This window comes from Setaria italica, chromosome IV (genome assembly GCF_000263155.2).
Source record: "Setaria italica strain Yugu1 chromosome IV, Setaria_italica_v2.0, whole genome shotgun sequence".
In the NCBI taxonomy this organism is placed as follows: Eukaryota; Viridiplantae; Streptophyta; class Magnoliopsida; order Poales; family Poaceae; genus Setaria; species Setaria italica.
The window spans coordinates 3,853,922-3,874,515 of NC_028453.1; the positions used below are offsets into that span (position 1 = coordinate 3,853,922).

The 20,594-nt window shown below is 47.3% G+C and overlaps 2 protein-coding genes across 4 annotated transcripts; both read right to left on the bottom strand.

The window, feature by feature from the left end:
- Window positions 1-46: 46 nt before the first annotated feature.
- Window positions 47-4,599, bottom strand: LOC101754071. Of its 2 annotated transcripts, XM_004964619.4 has the most exons (5): window positions 3,409-4,591; window positions 1,537-1,880; window positions 668-843; window positions 465-531; window positions 117-388 (listed from the first exon to the last, which is right to left on the bottom strand). In XM_004964619.4, the coding sequence occupies exons 1-5, from the start codon at window positions 4,046-4,048 to the stop codon at window positions 350-352; spliced, it is 1,266 nt and encodes a 421-aa protein (XP_004964676.1). In that variant the 5' UTR covers window positions 4,049-4,591; the 3' UTR covers window positions 117-349. The 2 variants fall into 2 exon arrangements, 1 of the variants encoding a protein (XP_004964676.1); XR_001163912.3 differs by lacking the exon at window positions 668-843 and having other exon boundaries at window positions 47-388; window positions 3,409-4,599.
- A 9,771-nt stretch (window positions 4,600-14,370) lies between these two features.
- LOC101754468 lies at window positions 14,371-20,042 on the bottom strand. Of its 2 annotated transcripts, none has more exons than XM_004964620.3 (9): window positions 16,978-20,042; window positions 16,709-16,860; window positions 16,555-16,626; window positions 16,309-16,461; window positions 16,078-16,241; window positions 15,851-16,001; window positions 15,239-15,361; window positions 15,041-15,128; window positions 14,371-14,955 (listed from the first exon to the last, which is right to left on the bottom strand). In XM_004964620.3, exons 1-9 carry the CDS (start codon window positions 19,757-19,759, stop codon window positions 14,777-14,779), a joined length of 3,864 nt encoding a protein of 1,287 aa, XP_004964677.1. In that variant the 5' UTR covers window positions 19,760-20,042; the 3' UTR covers window positions 14,371-14,776. The 2 variants fall into 2 exon arrangements, with proteins under 2 accessions (XP_004964677.1, XP_004964678.1); XM_004964621.3 differs by having other exon boundaries at window positions 15,851-15,998; window positions 16,978-20,040.
- Between the last annotated feature and the right edge of the window lie 552 nt (window positions 20,043-20,594).

Below are 20,594 nucleotides of genomic sequence, written 5' to 3' on the forward strand. Positions count from 1 at the left end.
CCGAAGACTATCCGTGGAGCATTCAGCCTGGATGCAAAGGATTACATCTACAGTGTACTTCGACGGTACACAAGCATTCTAGCACAACATACTATACATCAGCAACATGCGATACAGAGAGGTCAATGCAACCTTCCTTGTAGTGAAGCAGCTGTTCGGTGAGCATTTGTTACAGGTTAGGTGGAGATCAGCACAGCTGCAAAATCTGATGGAGTCTACTGGCGCTACATTAGTGCCGTCCCAACTACAATGGTTAGAGGCTTTCTACTCCAACACAGCAGCAAACCACCAGAACGTGAGGATCTGGAATGGACACAGGTTCCATTACCTTGTCCATCTGGTTTCTCCATTACCTCATCATGTTCCTCCACTTATCCTTCAAGTCCACCTACAATATGCAATCAGTTATCACTTCATGAAAGATTAGCAACGGAGCAACTTCGGCGTAGCATACAAGTACTCACTGGTGTTCTGCCGATAAAAACATCGGGATTGTTACTCAAAATATCCTTCCAATTACCGCTACCATACCTGCACATGAAACAATTGGAATGGGATAATGAGCATAATACAATAAAACAGCAGAAACTGCATAAAGATGATTTCAACAACACTGTATAGAACGATAAAGCTAAATATCTTCAAGCAGCAGGACAAAATCACGTACAGTTCAACACCCTTTCTTAGTGTTTCTTCTTCTAACAAGCACCACTTCCTTGCCCTTCTACGCTTATTTTTGTTTTCTGCCGCTGGCAAAGGAGAAACTGGTATTCTCCTTGGGCTAGGCAAGTGCGGCCTACGTAATGCTGGTTCTGAACCCTCAGGATCAGGCGACTCCTCCCACTGCAAACAAGCGGATTCTTTTTAGCGATATGACCAATATCTAATGTTTCTACAGTTTTGCTACCTTGCTGTAAAGCTGTCCTACAGGCCAACCAAAAAGGGTTCTGACACGTGAGACAGTTAAGCTGCACGTATTTTTAAACAAGACCGCAGACCACAGTACAGTTTAGTTGTGATACTGATAAGAACACAGCCCATCTGATGCACTTCCGGACTGTAGTAAAGATTGTCAATGACTCATTATTCTAATTCCAATAGCTACCTTATGAATGCAGATTGCATTGCCTAGCAGAACAAATTTGACCAACTATTACATTCTGTGACTTCAGTCGATCATTTCTTGTCATGGTCAGACCATCTTATTCAACAAAGCATATACACATATTGTCCACATATTTCATAATATATCAATATATGATCAGATTTTGCAGACAGCACAGCAAAGTGGCAGTACTCCATAGTAGACACTTAGCAACATAGAGAACAAACAGAAACAATATTGTGCACATGACGTTTAATACAAAATATTGACATGGCATGACAAATGCGCTGAGATCATGTAGGCTCTTCAAATTACAAATTACAATGATAATCAAAGCTAGCTAGTATACTCACAAATTTAATATAATAATCATAGCAAGTTGAGATCTTGACAATTTTCAAAAAATGGCATGTCACAGCGGGAGGTCTAACCTGAAAAGTCCGTGCCGTTGGGTTCCAATCCATAAGGCTGGGAGGTGCGCCTTTATTCGGACCATTGTTCCTTTCATTAAGCACACTTGGGCCTGCAGTGCCACAAGCTGCTGGTTGACCACCTTCAGCATTTAAATTCACTGTCCTATTTATCCTTGTAGCCAACACCTTATCTGCAGCTGCCTTTGCAGCTGGAAGTGGATCCTCCACTACACTATGAAGCTCAGCACAGCTTGTTTTTAAAGCATCCACCACCTTGGAAACTTCTGGCGTCGAAATTGGATTTACACGAGAGGTAGATTCTTCAAGTTTGACCAGAATCTCACGTGTTTTTTCTTCCCCAGCTGTAAGTTCCATTATACATAATCAATTATAGGCTAGAAGATCGTAGCCTTATACAGATAATAACCTCAAGAAAAATAAGAAAACTGATATAGGAGCTAAAACACTAAACATATGAATGATGCACTTGAAGACCTAGAGCTGGCCCAAAAGACAAGAAACACAAACTTCCTCTACCAGTATGCACAAAAATCACAATCAATTACTCCCTCGGTTCCAAATTCTTGTTCACCATAGCTTTACCTAGAAGATCAAAGTTATCTAACTTTGACCAAGTTTATAGAAAAAAGCATCAACATGTACAATATAAAATTTATTTCATTGAATCCACCATGAAATATATTTTGATGACGCATTTATTTGGCATTGTAGATGTTATTATATTTTCCTATAAACTTGGTCAAAGTTAGACATGTTTAACTTAGGACAGTCAAAGTGATCAATAATTTGAAACGGAGAGCAAAAACAAAATACACTCTAACCAAAGATGTGAATGGTATGTAACGATTGAAATACTGCAGTAGCACACTCAAAAATAGTCACAAGATTAAAATATTGCAGCTCGGTCTAGCGTAAATAATACACTAGCAGAAAGAGCACACTTAGTAAATTGCAAACATAAAGTACAAAGCCAGTCCAGGGACCAGAATACCAGACTCCCCTCTTGGTATTTCCATACACAAAACTTAAGCAAGACAGATTTCCAGACCTACTCACTGTTACTATCTTCAATTACTTAAAAGAGATGCACGTCTTTGGCCCTACCACCAGTGGCAGAGCTTGATCGAAAATTGGGAGGGGGCCAACACTTAATATAGCTTAGATTACATCATAATATAGCACTACGAGTCAAATAATTCTATCCTGGGCTTCTGGTTGACCTATGGTCTGTAGATTCTGAGTGAAACTCAAGGGGAGGGGGAGGGGGGGGGGGGGGGGGGGCATGGCCTATCCTTGTCCTCACTAAGTTTTGCCCCTGCCTACCACACTGAACTACAGCACAGATAAAAATGAGTTTCACTCAGAATCTACAGACCATAGGTCAACCAGAAGCCCAGGATAGAATTATTTGACTCGTAGTGCTATATTATGACATTGGTAAAATAGAGCAATAACATTGAATTGTGGCCTGATGTGCTGCATGACATTAAAAAAAGGCACAATGCTTGTATTTTAACTTTCAGTTCCATCCAAGTTACTTCTAGTTGACAAGATAACGATATCCACCATGGCCCTTTGGCAAAAAGAAAAAACCTACTCCCCCCATTCCAAAATGTAGGTCATTTTGGCTTTTCTAGATACATCATATATAGATTTTGCTATGTATCTAGATATAATATATATTTAGGTGCATAGCAAAATTATGTACCTAGAAAAGCAAAAGTGACTTACAATTTGAAACCAAGGGAGTACATGATTAAAAACCAGCATAACGAAATTGAATCAATTCAGAGGCTAACAATCAATTTTACACATCAAACCACAATGCTGGGTCTGAACTAGCTGCATTGCCAGAAAAAAGATACTCACCTAACACACGGAACTTGGCGCGTGTGGCCTCATCCGCGTCACGCCAGGTCCCGACGGCTACATCCCCAACGATCCGCTCGGCCGCCACCTCCAGCAGCGACGGCCCCATGCCGGCCCACTCTGCTGCGAGGAGCTCCCTGACCCGCTCCTCCGCGGCGTCTCGGTCGCCCCAGAGGCCCCTGAGCACGACCTGCGAGAACGAGTTCCCAACAGCGGCCTCGAACTGCTCCACCGTGGCGACGGCGTCGTCGGAAGCGAGCGCGCGGGACCCTCCCTCGTCGACCGCGCGGCGCACGCGGCCGTCGGGGCGCGCGAAGAGCGCCGCCGCGGCGGCGTCGAAGTCCGGCGCGGAGGCCGCGAGGAAGCCCGCCACGGCGATGTGGGCGGCGGCGATGGGGGACGGGGACGGGGAGGGGGAGGCGGGGAGCGAGGCGAGGAGGTGGAGGGTGTCGAGCGCGGAGGCGGAGACCGGGTCGGCAGCGAGGCGGCGCAGGAGCACCGCGCGGCGGAGGCGCGGGGTCGGGTCGGAGGGGAAGGGGAGCGCGGCGAGGAGCGCGTGGGCGGCGGCTGCGGGGACCGAGGGGTCGCCCAGGGCGTGGTCCAGGATCAGAGTCGCGTCCGCCGGCGTGAGCCGCGGCATCTTCTCGCCGGTCGGTCGGGGGCGCTCGTGCGCGGATTCGAGATGGGGAGGCGGGGAACGCGGGCGAAGCGAGGGTTCAGTTGCCGGGCCGACGGGCCGGCGCGGCAGCTTTGCAAGGTTTTAGGAGAGGTCCGGGAAGAGTAGGCGGCGGTGGACTGGGGTGTGGGGAGGTGAAGCGATTGGCGGCAGAGCAAGGCGGCGAGGGCGGATGAACGGGGAGCGGTGAGAGCTCGGCCATCCGCCGGCGGTGCGCCGTTCGCGAGACTCTGCGGCGCCACGGGAAGTTCGGGCGGCGTATCTCGAAGGCAGAGTTCTGTAGGCTAGGCCGGAGGCCTTTCTGGCAAGGGCACGAATTTGGCCCACGCAAGCCCTTGATGAGAACAAAATGGGTTGGCACAAGTGGGCTGAATCCGAACCGCCAGAAGGCATTTGTAATTCTTTAACCCAAGTTGATTAATAAAGTGCGGTGGGTTTCAAAAAAAAAAAGAAAAAGAAAAAGGAAGCGGAGAAAGAAGACCACCCCATCCTCTGAACATTACTGATCACAAGTTCTCATGCTAGCCGGACATGGATATTCCTCCCATGCTAGGCGCCTAATAACCAAAACTTACTGCATCACGCCTTGGAGACAATTATATGATAAGTCAATAGAATTTAATCTTTGAGCTAGGCCGATGGATTTTGGTATTTCACCGCTGATCCGGTTGTTGCGAAGAACGAGGTAGTACAACTCAGTGATGTTGGATATGGTCTCTGGTATCGCGCCTTGAATATCATTGGATGATAGGTCGATGAAAACCAATTGTTTAGCTTCACCAATGGATATGGGTATTTCACCGCTCATCGTGTTATTTGACAGGTTTAGACTATAAAGAAATTGTATCTGAAATATCTCTGAGGAGATTGGGCCCTGCAACGTATTGTTGAAGAGAAATTTGTATTTTTGACACTTCAAACACGTGGTTTCGCATATTTAACACTTCAAGATTGACCTCGCAAATTTGACACACACAACATTGACACATTAATTTACTTGATATTATGCCTCTTTAATAATTTTATTTTCTCATTTTCCATTTACTGGACTGTGAAAGGACTAAACTACCCCTTGCTTTATGTACGTACCTCTCTATCTCTAATTTGATCAAATCAATTGCCTCGCTCGGACGCGCCGCCGCCCGCCCAGAACGATCGCGGTACTGGTGCTCCTCATCTCTCTCCAAACCAGCGGAGTTTAGTCCTTTCACAATCTAATAAATGGAAAAGGAAGAAATAAAATCATTAAAGATGCATAATGTCAAGTAAATCAATGTGTCAATGTTGTGGGTGTCAAATTTGTGAAGCCAATCTTTAGAGTGTCAAATATGCGAAGCCACGTGTTTGGGGTGTTAAAAATATAAATTTCTCGTTGTTGAATAGGGATACCTCCTCTAGCGAGGGAAGGTTTCCAATGGTGTGAGGAATCGTGCTGGTGATTCTGTTGTCATCCAAGAATAGCGAATTGAGTTTTGCTGTAAAATTGTCGATGATCTGCGGGATCTTGCCTCCAACACCATTTGAGTTCACATTAATCTCCAACAATCTGGTGCAGTTCACTAGAGAAGCGAAGAAACCGGCGAGACGACACCAGTGAGGTTGGCGTAACCGATGATAAGGCTAAGAGCATGTTTGGTTCCTTTAGTCCATGGACTAAAGTGAACTAAAGTGGCTGGCTATTTAGTTCATTGGACTAAAGTATTTAAATGCTGTTGAACAAAGACTCTTTTACCCTTATTCCCAACCCACCTGTTACCACTGCACTGCCAAGCACCGCCCATCTCTTCCGGCACCTCCCTCACTACCACCCCTCCACGCCGCCGGCCTCCCTTCCTCCCTCTCCTTGTTGTCCATGTGCTACCCCTCCGCGCCGCCGCCCGTTGTTCCTCCGCGCCACCGCCCGCCATCCTTCCACGCCGCCACGCCACCCGCCCTCTTCCCTCCGGCACCTCCCTTCCTACCACCCCTCCGGGCCGCCGATCCTGCTTGACCCCGCCGACCCCTCCCTCGCCTCGCCGATCCTGCTCGACCCCGCCGCCCCCACCTCCTGGTGGCCCCTCCCGCCGCTCCCCTGCTCCCCACCGGCGCCGCCGCCACCCCACCAGGCTCCCCTCCCACGGACCCCTCCACGATCGTCATCGTCTCGTCGCGACACCATGCCTTGGCCGCCAAGTACTCGTGGAGCAATGGCCGCACGGCGGGAGGGAGGCTGGCGGCGGGGCGGCGGAGGGAGGCCAGCGACGACAGCGGCGGGCGAGAGAGTGGGGAGGGGAGCAACCCGCAATGGGGGCAAGGGGGACCGGCAGTAAATGAGGGGTAGGGGTATTCCCAACCCCCTTTAGTCCTACCTTTAGTCTAAGTGTTTGGGTGTTTAGTCTAACTAAAGTGCAAATTTTAGTTCATGGTGGGAACCAAACACCCCCTAATCACACGTCCTCTTGAGTTGCATGTAACACCGTACCGGTCCAATTGCACATCCCATGGGAACCCCAGTCACGAAGGTCGTTGCCATGGACAACGGATTTGAAAGAGAGTGGACAACAGCTTGGTTGGAGCTGACAACAGCAATGGTGATGGCTATGAGGGCGAGGAATCTAGGCATTGCGGAGAGTGCAATGAGGGAGTAAGTACTAATTAGTGGTAGCTTTGCTGCGAATTTGTGGGAAGATAGCACTAGGTATGAAGGTCCTTGGCTTAGTTACGTTGCTCTTAGGGGGTGAAGAAAAGCTATGCCCTTGCACTGGAAGGTAGCTCTTAATATGGAAATGATCTCTATCTTAGCATGGAGGGGTGAAGATAGGCTGCACCATGGGTAGATGGTGATATAAATAGGGTGTGAAAAGGAGGAATGATGTGTGTGCGGCCTGGGTCAATGCCTTTTTGACGCTCTTTTTTTTTGCTATGCCATTTTTTAAATTGCCAAGGTATAGAAATGGGCACTCTAAAATCTTGGTGTGCATAATATCATGGCACATTAGTGGTGACATCCAACAGACATTATTGGACTTTTGTTACACATGCTATTATCGTGTTCCAAACAAGGTCTTAACATGAAAAAGATCTCCGCGGTCTCCGTGAAGCATATCCCTTGGAAGTATTAGACCTGGAGGTTTTCTTATGATTTTATTTGAAGTTTCAATATGAACTAAGATGTAAAATTTCCATGAAATACCTAAAGGCCTCGATATAGCCAAGCGCCCTGGTGGCCATGCATTGAGCCCGGGAGATATGATCAAAGAGCCTTGGAGATGAAATTCTTTGTCTGCACCTTCTCACTTCCATGCCACTCCAATTCTGTGGTGGTCCATTGCTTTTTGGACTACCTTTACTTTGGAGTTATACAACATACGACCCATTATTAGATTTTTTTTACCACCTTTCTTTCTTATTATTGACCTTGTTTAGACTATTATGCCTTCCTCTTGTTATGTTTTTTAAAACATTTTCACCATGTGTTTTTATTAAAAAAATAGATGATCTTTTGATAGTTTTGGGAAAATATTCTTAATAGTTTTCAGGGGAAATTGGTAGAAAGTTTTCCATAGAGTTTGAAAGAAAAGTTTACAAACCCTTTCAATTTTTGGGTAAAAGTCTTTTCAAAGATTTAGGATAAATCATTTTCTCTCGAAAAGTTTGGAGAAAGGATTTTATAAACATGTCTTAGAAAAACTTTCTAAAAAGAAAGGAAAGACACAAGGGCAAAATGTTTTTAAAAAACAAATAGATGGAAACTGTCAGATCTTCCATGAGTTGATTGCTGGTGCACATGCACAGATTACTGATCAATAGAGCGTGCTCCTGTGCATACAAACAAGAAGCGATCCCCGTCATCCTAACTTCATCACGAAACTCAATTAAAACATCAAGTATAGGAGCGTCATGGTGGAAGGGCCTTGCAAGATTTTGGTGGAGATTGAAACGTGGGTTAGGCCAGATAACACGCAAAAGTCAATAAATTAACTTTGAAAAGTCATATTGGATGTGGACGTGCAGCATGGTGGCATAACCAAGCACCAGGACAAAAGTTGACTAGCATACAATTGCTCTTATTAGTGTGTTGTACAACTCTAAGAGTCTCTCAAAAAATTCTCCACCAAAACTATGTATTAAGGGTTCTTCTAAAATTTTCTTTCCCCAAAATCATATCATTCCACATCATATCTCCAATACTAACATCCCCATTATTTCAAAATAGGCCACATCAGCATAAATGGACCCATCAGTTGGGCCACCCTAACCTCCCCCTCACACATGAATCACGATCTACTCTCGTTCGCCATTCTAGCGTCGCCCGTCACTCTTGCACCGTCACCCCTTCCCAGTAAAGTTGCTGCTGGATTGTACGATTGCAATTGGAGATAGATAAAACGGATTCGTTATGAGCTGGCAAAGCTTATCCACAAAACTAGCACGGCACATATCATCATGCGGGAAAGGAGTTGCTTGGGGGGATTGGGGAGGAGGGAGCTTGTGAAAACATGCGGAACTGTTGGAGGCTCTCTTTTTTTTCCTTTTCTCCCTAATCGCATGGGCGGAGCCAGCTGGATTTACCTAGGAATTTTGCCAAAACTTCAAGTATCTATAAGCCATATACATCTATATACTTGTTAGGTAAGCTTATTTCTTCTTCTCTCAAGCAAATCTGAGTACAATTTTGTTCTTAGGCCCAATCTTCTTCTCTAGTTCCTCTCAGTCTACCCTCCTAATCAACCATCTTCACTTCCTAGCGCGTGACTGCGCAGCATCAAGTAGGTGGGAAGATGGACGCGAGCCACGGAGGGTGGCGCATAGTTAAACTGCTTGGTTGTATCAGTTCGATGCAGTCATGCAGGTAACTTGAAGTTAGTGCTAATCTACTGAAAATAGAATATTGTAATGTGTATGTAGAAGCTTCGCCTGCACTTGCTGGGTAGAACGATACGAGGTTATCATAGGTGTGAAAATTTATTTCCCTGACACGCTACTGTTGCAGTGATAGAACTGAAGCAACATGCTCATTGATAGCTTCAGCAATTAAAGAACCTTGTGCATCTCCCGGAGCCCGCATTGTTGATTTGGATGTGTTGTTTGTTTTGCAAAGCTTGATGTCAAATGAGAGAGCACCCCAGTTGTACGTCTTCAGACCCAGCATAGGGTGATAGCTAGGGAACGACAGGACGATCCCGCTGAGGACAACACCAAACGCTTAAAGCTCTGAAGCAATGCCATTTTCTTTAAAAACTTCTGTAGCTTTTCAGTTGTTGATATATCTGTAGTTTGAACAATTTATATACTCTATTAATCCATGGTGCAAATGAATTTTTTTTCCTTGAATTAGAGTAAAGATGACTTGACAAATGGGACTACCCAACTTCTACATCCTGGCTCCGCCACTGACTCCTCGAAACCTGAGCCTAATAATCCTAATGTTGACCACGTCACGTACTAGGCACAGGAGTTGGAAAAGACTCAACGGAGTTACAAATCGGTCGTCAAGAAATTAAGTGATGGAAGAGGATCGAATACTCGAGTGTCATTTAGCTTTTCTCTAAAGAGAAACATCAAGTTAGAAGAAGAGGTCTACCACTAAATGACTCAATTCGATGGCAAGATAAATGGACTTGTACCTGATGGGCCAGGCTTTCCATATCTGCTTCTTTTGACAAAGGGGGCGCTCTAGACCGTTAGCCTAAACTTAATTTATACTAGTCTCTACCGTAACATGTAAAATTGTGAGATTTGAACAAATAATACAATCAGAAACGTGTTGACGCAAATTTAGATCCAACACACGAAAGCACTCGAACGTGCAACCCGCAAAGACGCTTCTTGCTGCATCGATGCGGAGGCCGATCAGACCGGTATGGTAGGTCGGTCAGATCGGTCTCGCCGGGGAACCTAGCGAGAGACCAACGAACGTTCGTCCGGGAGGAACCCCGTCAGGGCAGTCACCTTGGGTTGCCCTAGGCTCGGTAGGCCAGGTAGGACACCTCCTTATGCCATGGAGACAGAAGAAGAACAGCACATGGGGTTGGAAAAGTGGGGTAACGAGGTAGAAAGGTAAAATGATAAAAGATAGATTGGTTTTTGATCGATTGGATACCCTCAATCGACCATGGCTCTTTATATTTAAAAGGAGGGGAGGTCTTGCCCCTAATAGAGTCGAAATCCTAACAAAACTCATGCAAAAATACAACTCCTAGGTCTGATTGGTTCCATCAGACCTATCTCCTCAGGGGTAGATCTTCCCGAGGTCATAACTCTCTCATCCGAACTCCAAATCGGACGTTCTGTATATGAATTCTGATCTACTCGACGAGAGCTACACAATGGTGAAGTCCAATTTATATTTGGAGTACTTTAACCAAACCAGTCTGACCGGTTGGGAGACTGGTTCAGAGACCTGATTGTTCAGAGCTACTAATTTTGACCTCGAACACATGCCCCCCCTTTTATGGCAAAGCTTGCGTGCCAGAAAACATTCTCAATGGTCAAAATTGTCTAAGGACAATGATAGACATTACATCGCCCATATGATGGTCTCCAAACCCTTTATGGATGCTAATGTAGCCGAAATAATATTCCAACAAGTACAACATCATATGAAACATCAACTTTCAGCTCTGAAACATCTAAATATATCTAATAACTGAAATCTTGATGTGGCCATGGTGACCAACTATGGCTCCTTGGTAAATCATAAGCATAATATTGATAATTATAAAATGAAGATCAAGGATTATACCAAAACCATGGATTATAATTAGATATACCTGAATACGCACTCCACAACATATGCATCGACAAAATAAATGATGAAGACCAATGAGAGGACCGTTGATGCTTTTTTTGCCCTTAGTGATGAAGAATCCCTATTTGATTGTCTCCGCATCGATTGTTTTTCTGCTACTCGGCTATTTTCTGATATTTATGTAACAATTCAGCAAAGCTTAGCTTCTTCTTCATCCCTTTGCTTCTTGTTGTGAGACTTTCAGCACTACCAAAATTTCTGGCAAGACCGGTCAGACCAGTTTGAGCACCAGTTAGACTAGTTCCCTTAGAACCAATCACTTCGAGATCATCTTCCCCCCAACCAAACTTGATTGTTGTTCAACAATGTTATTTCAAACATACTCATCATTGGGACAACTTGATCAATAGAACTAGCCGATGATTCTTCAATGTTCGGCTTTTCTATGTCTAGTGTCAAATCTGAATTTTGATTTAATCTACCATCCTTTTTGACATGATAGACTTGCTTGATCACCTTACGCTTACTTTTCTATATAGACCAATTCTTTTGATCAAAACAGTCATTACGTGTAGGTGCTTCCTAAAAGTAATGTAATCTGGAAGGAAATATCTAGGAGGAGACGGCATTCACGAATTATAAGACCATGGATGACAAGAATAATGCATATTAAAATAAGGTTCCCATGGCATATGTAAAGGTGATCCATATGATGGAAATGGTATTGATATGTGAGAATTAGTCCATTGCCGATTCTGATCATGGAACTTCTGTTTTGGAAAAGATTTTGAATGCTTGGAATTCTTAGATCGACTAGCATCATTGATATCATTTTGTCTTTGGGACTTAACTGGAAGCTTCGTATTGGGCTTCAGCTTTCCGTTTTGATGCTCGCTACGGCCTTTGGATTCAACGGTTTTCCAAACACCAATTTCGGGTTTCTTGGGTTTAAACATCTTTGATTTTGATTTATTTTGTGAAACCCTGGAAGAAGCGGTTAGACCGGTTTGCAAATCGGTCAGACCGGTTGCGGCACAACCAGCACCTTTGCCTTTGTTTTGTTGCCCCCCTCCCCCAGCGTTGAAGTACTAGATATAGTCTGTGTGCTCTTGCTAGGGGATTTTGGGTCAACAACTTCGGCTTGAGACTGCCGACTTGTTTCTTGACCAACAACATCACAAGTTGGTAATTTTTCGCAAGGATCAATAATAGCATTAGCCGGCTTTTCAATAGACAACTTTTAACTAAGATGAATTGAATCTGAACTATCCTCTTTATCAATCAGAGACTTGAGATAAAAATTCACAATGTCAAGTACTTGAGGATTGCATCTCTTTCAATGTGTCGTGGTGGACGGCGGCTGCAACTCCTTTACCTTGACGACGCCTTGATCGGTTAGACGGTAACATGATAGAAGCAACTTTTCAGCAGCTAGATCGAATTCCCGCCAATATTCCATACGGAATTCTTTACATGACATCATGTTGCTAGGGTTTGATGGATCAGCCATGACGGCTAGATTCTTCTTTTCCAACGGAGTCGTCAAAATGTGTTGACGTAAATTTAGGACCAACACATGAAAGCACGTTCTTGAACGTGCAGCCCGCAAAGACTCCTTGCTGCGTCGATGCAGAGGTCAGACCGGTCTCGTCAGGGAACCTAGTGAGAGACCAACGAACGCCCGCCCGGAAGGGACTCTGTCAGCGCAGGCGCACCTTGGATTGCCCTAGGCTCGGCAGGCTAGCTAAAGCGCCTCCTCATGCCATGGAGACAGAAGAAGAACAACATATGGGGTTGGAAAAGTAGGGTAACGAGGAAGAAAGATAAAATGATAAAAGATAGATTGGTTTTTGATCGATTGGATACCCTCAATCGGCCGTGACCCTTTATATTTATAAGGAGAGAGGTCTTACCCCTAATGGAGTCGAAACCCTAACAAAACTCGTGCAAAAATACAACTCCTACTCGGACTCCACAGACCCAAACCAGTCTGACCGGTTGTCCTTAGGAGCAGATCTACCCGAGGTCATAACTCTCTCATTCAAACTCCAAATCGGACGTTCTATATATGAATTCTAATCTACTCAACAAGAGATACACAATTGTGAAGTCCAATTTACATTTGGAGTAATTTGACCAAACCGGTTGGGACGGTTCAGAGACCTGATCGTCCAGATCTGCCAATTTTAACCTCAAACATATTGATCAGGCATACCTCCGATGGCTGTCATAATAGTTCGACCTGCAAAACCTTTCTCCACCTGTCGAGCTTCATTTGTTATCTTACAGCCGTCAGAAAAATTCACCAGTCGGCACACGAACCAAGCTTCATTTCTCATGCTCGTCAGCAGCAGTCAGAAATTCATCCAACGAACATTCCCCTCCACCGCCAATCGTCCCGCCGGTGCCGCGTTCGCCGGAGCTCAGCAGGTCGTCGAGGGGGAGATCGAGGCGGCCGCTAAGCGAGGAAGAAGAAAAGGGTCGTACCTTCCGCAGTTCGTCAGCGCCGATCAATCGTGACCGCACAAGTCCGGTCCGAAGGCTACGAGGCACCCTGGGGTCGTCGGTAATCCATTATTTACCGTCCGGGGCGGGTTGTTATCTCGTTTACCGACACCCCTGGGATCGCCGCCTCGCTCGCCGGAGCGCCGCCGCGTTCCACGCCGTTGGCTGCATTATCCTCTCCCGCTACTATGCACGGAAGCATCCGGGAGCTCGGTACGTACGCCTCGGCTCACGGAGTGGCGAGCTCTTCCCCGACCGGAGGGCCTCCGATGGAGTTCGCCGTCTGCACGGAGGCGAGGAACGACGGCGGACAGCGGGTTGGTTTTTCCGGCGATGGGTTCTACCTCTCTTCTTCTCTCTGCAGCTGCCGTTCTCGTCTAGTCCTCTGGCACGGCAATGGAGGAATGCTTCGATCGTCCCAAGTTTAGCCGGTGGCTCTCACGGTCACGCACTGAGAGTGTTGTTTGTAGTTCTGAAGGTAACTACACAACATCTGAATTTGCTGTGGGCTTTCTTCACATTGAACTCTGGTGTGCATTGCAATTGGATGAGATCGATCCATCAACCCAAATGTTGCGGGCAGCAGCTAGCAACGGCTGAAAATTGTAGCTTTATTCAGCACAGTCGAGTTTCATCGCTACGTACTACTATCTTCCAATCGTCAGAACAGAACATCACCAACCGAGTCAATCAAGCAAGAAAGCATCATTCCCAAGATTCTCAAGCAACCGTTAACTGACAACAAACGTTGCTTTGTGCAACGAAATTTGACTGCCATCAGGCATTACTCTGAAACAAGAAACACTGATTAGTGATGACAAACACACCCCTAACCGGAAGAGAGATTCTCAGTAATGCCTTAGGTCAGGTAGCGAAACGTTGGTACTTTAGGAAGCAATCGTGATAGTACAATTCACAGGTTGGTTTCAGTTATGCCTCCTTTTCACGTCCTTTTCACGTCAGGATGAGGTCACAACTTTTGTATTTTTGCGGGGATGCATCGCAATCAAAAGAGTACAAACGTGGCGGGTTTCATTTGGAACACAGCAGAAAACTTCAAGCTTTTTGCAGAATATACTGTATTCTTTCTGCTTCTGCACGATTTTCAGTTGAAATCCTCAAGGCTGCTCAAACAGCACTTCTCCTGAACGGCGCTGCCACATTAAAACGCACAGGATCGAAAGACGGACCCACGACTACGAGTACAGAGATTCGCGAACTAACCCTGCTACAACACCTCATGTACATGCTCACGGTCCACTCTTACATTACGCCATTACATGTTTCCATGGCCCAGTAAAAGCACGACACAGGAAGCATCAATCATCCACCGACTCTATAAGGACGCCACGTTCTCTTTATCTATCCTCACCTTATTTTCATGTACAAAAGTCATGGAACCTCCCCATGTTGCAGAGGTGAAAGGCCGCGGAACGTTATGGCGCGAGCTGCGGCATCTATTTCTGTGGTTGGGCCTTGGTAGGAGAAGCCGCCATGGCGCGCAGGCTATTGCCGACCTCCGTGAAGCTCGGCCTCTCTGACGGCTCGGCTGCCCAGCACTGCTCCATCAACGCCCTCCACTGGGGATCGCAGGACTCAGGCACCCGAGGACGCAGCGTGTTGTTAACTATCCCACCTGAGTGAAAGCGTGTTTAGAAACAAGAATGGCATTGGACTCCCCATGTGGTGGGAAACAATAACAGCTTAAATTGTGAGCATACCTATGATGGCACCATAGTGCAGCTCAGCGTAAGGCTCTTCACCAGTAAGTAGTTCCCACATCACGATTCCGAACGAGAAAACATCGACCTGCACTCGAATTATATGAAGGTCATTCAGGGAAACAGGAGTATATTTGTCCAGAGGCAGCTCAAAGAAAGTGAAGGTCGCATTAGTTCCAAAGAAGCAACGGAATAAACCTTTTCAGAAACAAGGCTGCTGCTGCCATTCAACAGCTCAGGGGCCATCCAAGGAAGCGTTCCTCGCACTCCACCAGAGATCAGCGTCTGGCATTTAACCTTCGATAAGCCCAAATCACCAACCTATAAACAAATAGGGCAGCCACCCTGATATCAGAGATGTCTAATGTGCTGATCTTCTTGTGGTGGAGCCAACAGTTCTCTATACAATTACATACTTGATGGCAAGTCAATATATCTTTGATACAACCCTTCAAAGATCTCATGTGCCCTGACCTCTTACCAATAGCCATATGATTGTGCTTTACACAAAATTAAGGCCATATGTATGTTGTACTTTGACTAATACGAGTAAAAGTAGATTGAGTCTTGCTTAACCATCTACTGCCTTAAACAAGAAGTCTATATGAACGTTTAAACAAAACGCAGAAGTATCAAAGAAGCAGCATTACCCCTACTAAATACCAAAGCACAAGAAACAAATTAAGATTTCACTTAACGTACGAGAGCGGAGCTTTGCTAGCTAACATCGCATCCACTTGTATGGCATAAGTTCTTTAATTTTCTGTACTTGGTCGATAATTTAAGAAATGAGAGAATGAAGACAAGCACCTTGCATATAGGGCGTTGAGGATCTCTTAGGTTGACGAGCAGATTATCACTCTTTAAGTCAAAATGCACAATATTCTTCCCATGCAAATACTCCATTCCAAATGCAACATCCATTGCAATTAGTAGACGCCTACGCCGATCGAATATCCTGCTGATAGAATAAAATGAAATTAGAGGTGACAACATATGAAAAGCATCATGTTCTGTCATTGAAAAGATTAGTTTACTTTTCATGTCTTTGCAATGCTTGTCGTAGTGAACCATTAGCCATGTACTCAGTTACAGTTGCAACGGATCCACCAGGCCCATCTAGAACAACACCATAAAAGGCTACAACATTTGGATGGTGCAGAGATGCAAGCTTGCCAGCTTCATTCCAGAAATCAGTTCTCTACAGACACGAGAAGTTAGAACATTATGCGTTCAGGTCAGAAAAACACGGTAAGTTAACTGAATACCATGCGCTCTTGCTCAGAAGCCTTCCCAGCAAAGCATCGATCATTGATTCTCTTAATAGCAACATCAGAACCTCTCCATTTCCCATGATAAACTGTACCAAAGGTCCCAGAACCCAGTTCACGCAATTCTTCAAGATCACTGTTCTTGATTATCTGCAATTCACAATGTAGAGAAAATAAGGAAAATGCATTTGAATCCACAATAAAAGGTGTACATTAAAAAATCAAAATTAATTTGACAAAAACCTGAAGGTTGTCGATGTCATCTAAAACTTGAACTCCCTGGCTTGTTTTGTCTGACTGATTGTTACCCTCATCCTGAACCCAAAATTAAAGCAAAAAAATTACACCCTGTTACAGAACAACGAGTTAGACCAGCATAAATGGAAGCATCTCTCACCTTAACTTTTGCATCAACTACTGCTCCATGTGAATCTATGTGATCACCAGATAATGCAGCTGGTTTTTCTGGAAAGGGTGACTGAAGAACTGATGCTGCCACCCCTTCAGCAACAGCTTGTAATTGTCGCTTAATATTTTCCTCACCAAATCCTGTCAGAAGAGAAAAGGAGAATTAGGAGCAAAACAATTTACTTAGTCAATTGTTGAAATGATATTGTAAACTACTTCTCAATACCCAAATAGTACAGAACGACAAAGTATACCAACCTTTGTTCACTTTAATCGTGTGGATATCCTTAAACCCTGGGTCCTGAATGTGTGGAAGATTCCCTTCTTCTAAGAGTATGGGACCATTTGCGTTGATATCAGGAACATGACCATCCATGTATTGATCTCCAGAAGCAAGAGGCTCTTTAGCTAGCTTGCTTGGCCTTGGAGGAACTAAAGAGACATTTCCCACTGCTTTCCAAGGATCCTGGTTTGAGAAAAGTGAATCTGTGTAAGCTAGTTCCCGTGTAGCTTCAACACGATCAATACCAGCAGTAGCCTGCAATGGGAAGTTACTGCTGCCATCAGGGGGAGCAGAGACCAAGTGACCAAGCATTTCCCTAGGAAGCTGTGGAGGTGTCCCAGCAGGAACCTGAACACCAGAGTAAGGTGGTCGGACAGGAACCTTTTCATTGGAAACAGGTGGCTCAATGGGCGCTCTAAGGTTGTTCTGGACTGGCACATTGAGTGGATTCTGGATTATGTCAGGATGAACACTTTGTGCACCAACATCAAAAGCAGGTGGTGGTTGTTCACTATGCCTTGCAATGTTGTCCTCTTGGGTCAAAGCAGGAGCAGTGAAGGCATTGGTAATCCCCATATGATACCCTCCAGCTTGAGATTTGTACATAGAACTACCGTCAATATTTACAGGTGGCTTCTCAGCTTTTGCATGGTCAATGGTACCATGAGGAAAAGAAGGCTTTCCTTGAACACTAGATTCTGGAGGGGCAATAGGACCCAAATGAACTCCTTGCATACGGGCATCGATAGCTCTGGTATAATCATGAGGAAGATCACGAGCATATTCTCTAAGCGGTTCTGCTGCTGGATAGTTTGCATTCTTGTATGCACCGGCATCAATGACTTGCGGGCCATTAACTGGAACTTGTTGTGGTTGCAAGCTATAAGAGTATGGTTGCTGCTGGTACCTGGCAGGATCTTCAACCCCGGCCTGAATAGGATGACCCACAAATGCTCCATTTGGAGCAGGTGGACTAGAAACTGGTAAGGCAACCATGGTGGGTTGAACCGGCACACCTGCATCTGGAGATGCAGTTGCCTGGACTCCAGGCATTCTGGCAGGGAGTACGGACTCAAATTGACTCATCCCTACTGCGTTCCCAGCTCTCGGTTCTACCATATAATTAGCAGGAGTTCCTGAGTTCGCATCTGGACTGGATTTGTTGGACCCACTATCTTGATGCAGGCTGTAAAATACCGGAGCTGCCTCAGGGTTGCTCAGTGCACGAGGATTTCCCCGCTCCTGGATAATGTTATCCGAATGGGCGTGCGGCAAAGATTTCTGGCACATTGTGCAATCATCATACCTCACTGATGGAACAGTGGCCGAGCTAAGCACCACAGGAATCGTCCCTGAGCTTGTCACCACCGGTGTGCTTATTGCGCTTGTCATCGCCGGTTGAACACCGTATCTCTGCGTATCACTTGTCTGCAAATGCACAGAAGGCAAAGGAGGAAGCTGCGACAGTGGCGTCTGCAGCACCCGGTAACTCTGATCAACTGGAGCTTGCACTGTCCTTGTGAACTGCATGTTCTCCTGAACAGGTTCTACACCAGCAGAAACAGGCCTGAACGTACCGACTTGTTGAGCAGCAGCGGTCGCCATAGAACTCGTCACTGGAATGCTAGGCATGAACTGGCTCATCTGCACAGGCACAAAATTGACAGATTGCGGCACACCATGAACACCAAATTGTTGCGCATTGATGTAGTGGACTTGCTGCGGTTCTATATACGACTGCGGCATCTGCTGCTGATACGAAGCAGACTGAGGCTGCTGGTGCGGCACATATTGGGCGACTTGAGGCGGCTGCTGCTGCTGCACATAGCTGGTGACTTGAGGTGGCTGCTGCGATGTCGCATAAGCAGCAGCAGCAACATGATGAGGCTGCATCGTTGATGGCTCCGTCCTAACTAGGATAGGATTTTGCGCTGGGATGCCCATGGCCGGAGCCGACATGGTGACGGCACTGGTGAACCCCACCGAATCCGGGAAACCACCATGGTAATGGGCTCCACCTGAATACGTGTACTCAGTCGCAACGGAAGGAGGCGGCGGTCCCGCGTGCGGCGACATACCTTCGACAAGGCCGCTGTACTCTGAGGCCTCGGAGTTGTGCGCGGACGAGCCGGCGCTGGCGACGCTGTCCTTGCGGCGCATGGCGGCGGCGACGGCCTCCGCGGAGACGCAGTTGATGGCGTCGATGTAGCGCTGCCCGGACTCGTCGACGGGCGCGGCGGCGGCGGCGGAGGCGAGGTGGTGGGACCCGGAGCCGGAGCCGCCGCCGCCCGCGGCGTCGCTCCCGGTCCCTGAGGCCGGGAAGAGGAAGACCCGGAGCTTGGCGGAGCCGTCGGGCGCGGCGGCGGCCAGCTTCTCGTACTCCTCCATCATGTTGTCGTAGTCCTCGGGCCCGGAGACGGAGATGAGCGCGTCGAGGTCCTCCCCGGGGAGCTGGTACCGGAGGAGCACCCCGCCGCCGGCGCCGCCGGGGGACGCCGCCTCGTCCACCGCCTCGACCTTCCGCAGGAGCTCCCCGAAGGAGGCGGCACGCGGGACGGAGATGAGCCGCGTCTGGCCCCCCACGTACCGCAGCGCCCCATCCCCTGGCCGCGGCGCGATCCGGCCACCGAAGCTGCACATCAGCTTCACCTTCCCCACCCCACCCGACCCCGACTCGTCGGCCTCCCCCCACCCCCTCGCGCTCGGGCTGCTCGGGTCCCCCGCCGACGACGCCACCCCGCCGCCCCTGCTCGCCATCACCGCCGCGCTCCAACCTAGGGTTCTGGTTCCCTCCCTCTCCCTCTCCGGGGGCCGGCTGGTGCTCCCCGCTCCGTGCAGGTGGCGAGCGAAACAGAATCCGCGAAGGCGGAGGCGCGACGCGAGTCTCGCTCGGCCGGGCCCCGGGGGGTTTTCCTCTCCCTTCCCACTTGCCCCTGGCGCTGCCACTCTCCCTATCTCTCGATCGCGAACGCGCTCGGCTCCACTGCGGCGGGCACCGAACCGAATCGCGGAATCGGCGGTGGGCAACGGGCGGACGTGCGGTGGTGGGGGGTGGGGGTCTGCCTCTGCGGGATAAGTTCTCGGGGGGCCCTCGCCCTCCCCGCTGCAACTTCGTGTCTGACCGACGCGCGCTTCGCTTTCGCCGTGACCACCAGCCTGGGCTAACCACGACCGCTTTTGCTAACGGGACACGGGCGCGGCGCGGCCTTAAACGCGCGGGGGGATTAGGATTAGGCGGCCGCGGCCATCGTCGGCGGCGCATCGCAATCGTGCGGCCGAGGCGTTTAGCTGTGTTTAAATCCGGGAGATCGGAGAGCAAATATCTCGGCTCGATCACGCGGACGTTAGCTAAGGCCATTCGTTTCCTGAACAATAAATGAACTGCCACATAAATAATTTTGATGACATGACATACTATTTATAAAGTGAGAGAAGAAAATAATTTTGTGAGAATAAAATCATGTGCAAACTGTTTTCAAGATTTTTATCTTGCAGTCTTGGAAACTATAAAGAGGAAACTATGTATTGTGAACTACTCCCTCCGTCCCAAAAAATACACGTGAAATGGTCAATGTTAGTGAGATCATTGCAC

Excerpts from the sequence above, each read along its gene's own strand:
- LOC101754468 (XM_004964620.3), bottom strand. The coding sequence starts at position 19,759 with ATGGCGAGCAGGGGCGGCGGGGTGGCGTCGTCGGCGGGGGACCCGAGC. Across the intron at positions 16,861-16,977 it reads CACGATTAAAGTGAACAAAG|GATTTGGTGAGGAAAATATT; the intron begins GTTGGTATACTT and ends CTCTTCTGACAG. Across the intron at positions 15,129-15,238 it reads GCAGCCTTGTTTCTGAAAAG|GTCGATGTTTTCTCGTTCGG; the intron begins GTTTATTCCGTT and ends ATTCGAGTGCAG.
- LOC101754071 (XM_004964619.4), bottom strand. The coding sequence starts at position 4,048 with ATGCCGCGGCTCACGCCGGCGGACGCGACTCTGATCCTGGACCACGCC. Across the intron at positions 1,881-3,408 it reads CGCCAAGTTCCGTGTGTTAG|CTGGGGAAGAAAAAACACGT; the intron begins GTGAGTATCTTT and ends TGGAACTTACAG. Across the intron at positions 532-667 it reads CTAAGAAAGGGTGTTGAACT|GTATGGTAGCGGTAATTGGA; the intron begins GTACGTGATTTT and ends TTTCATGTGCAG.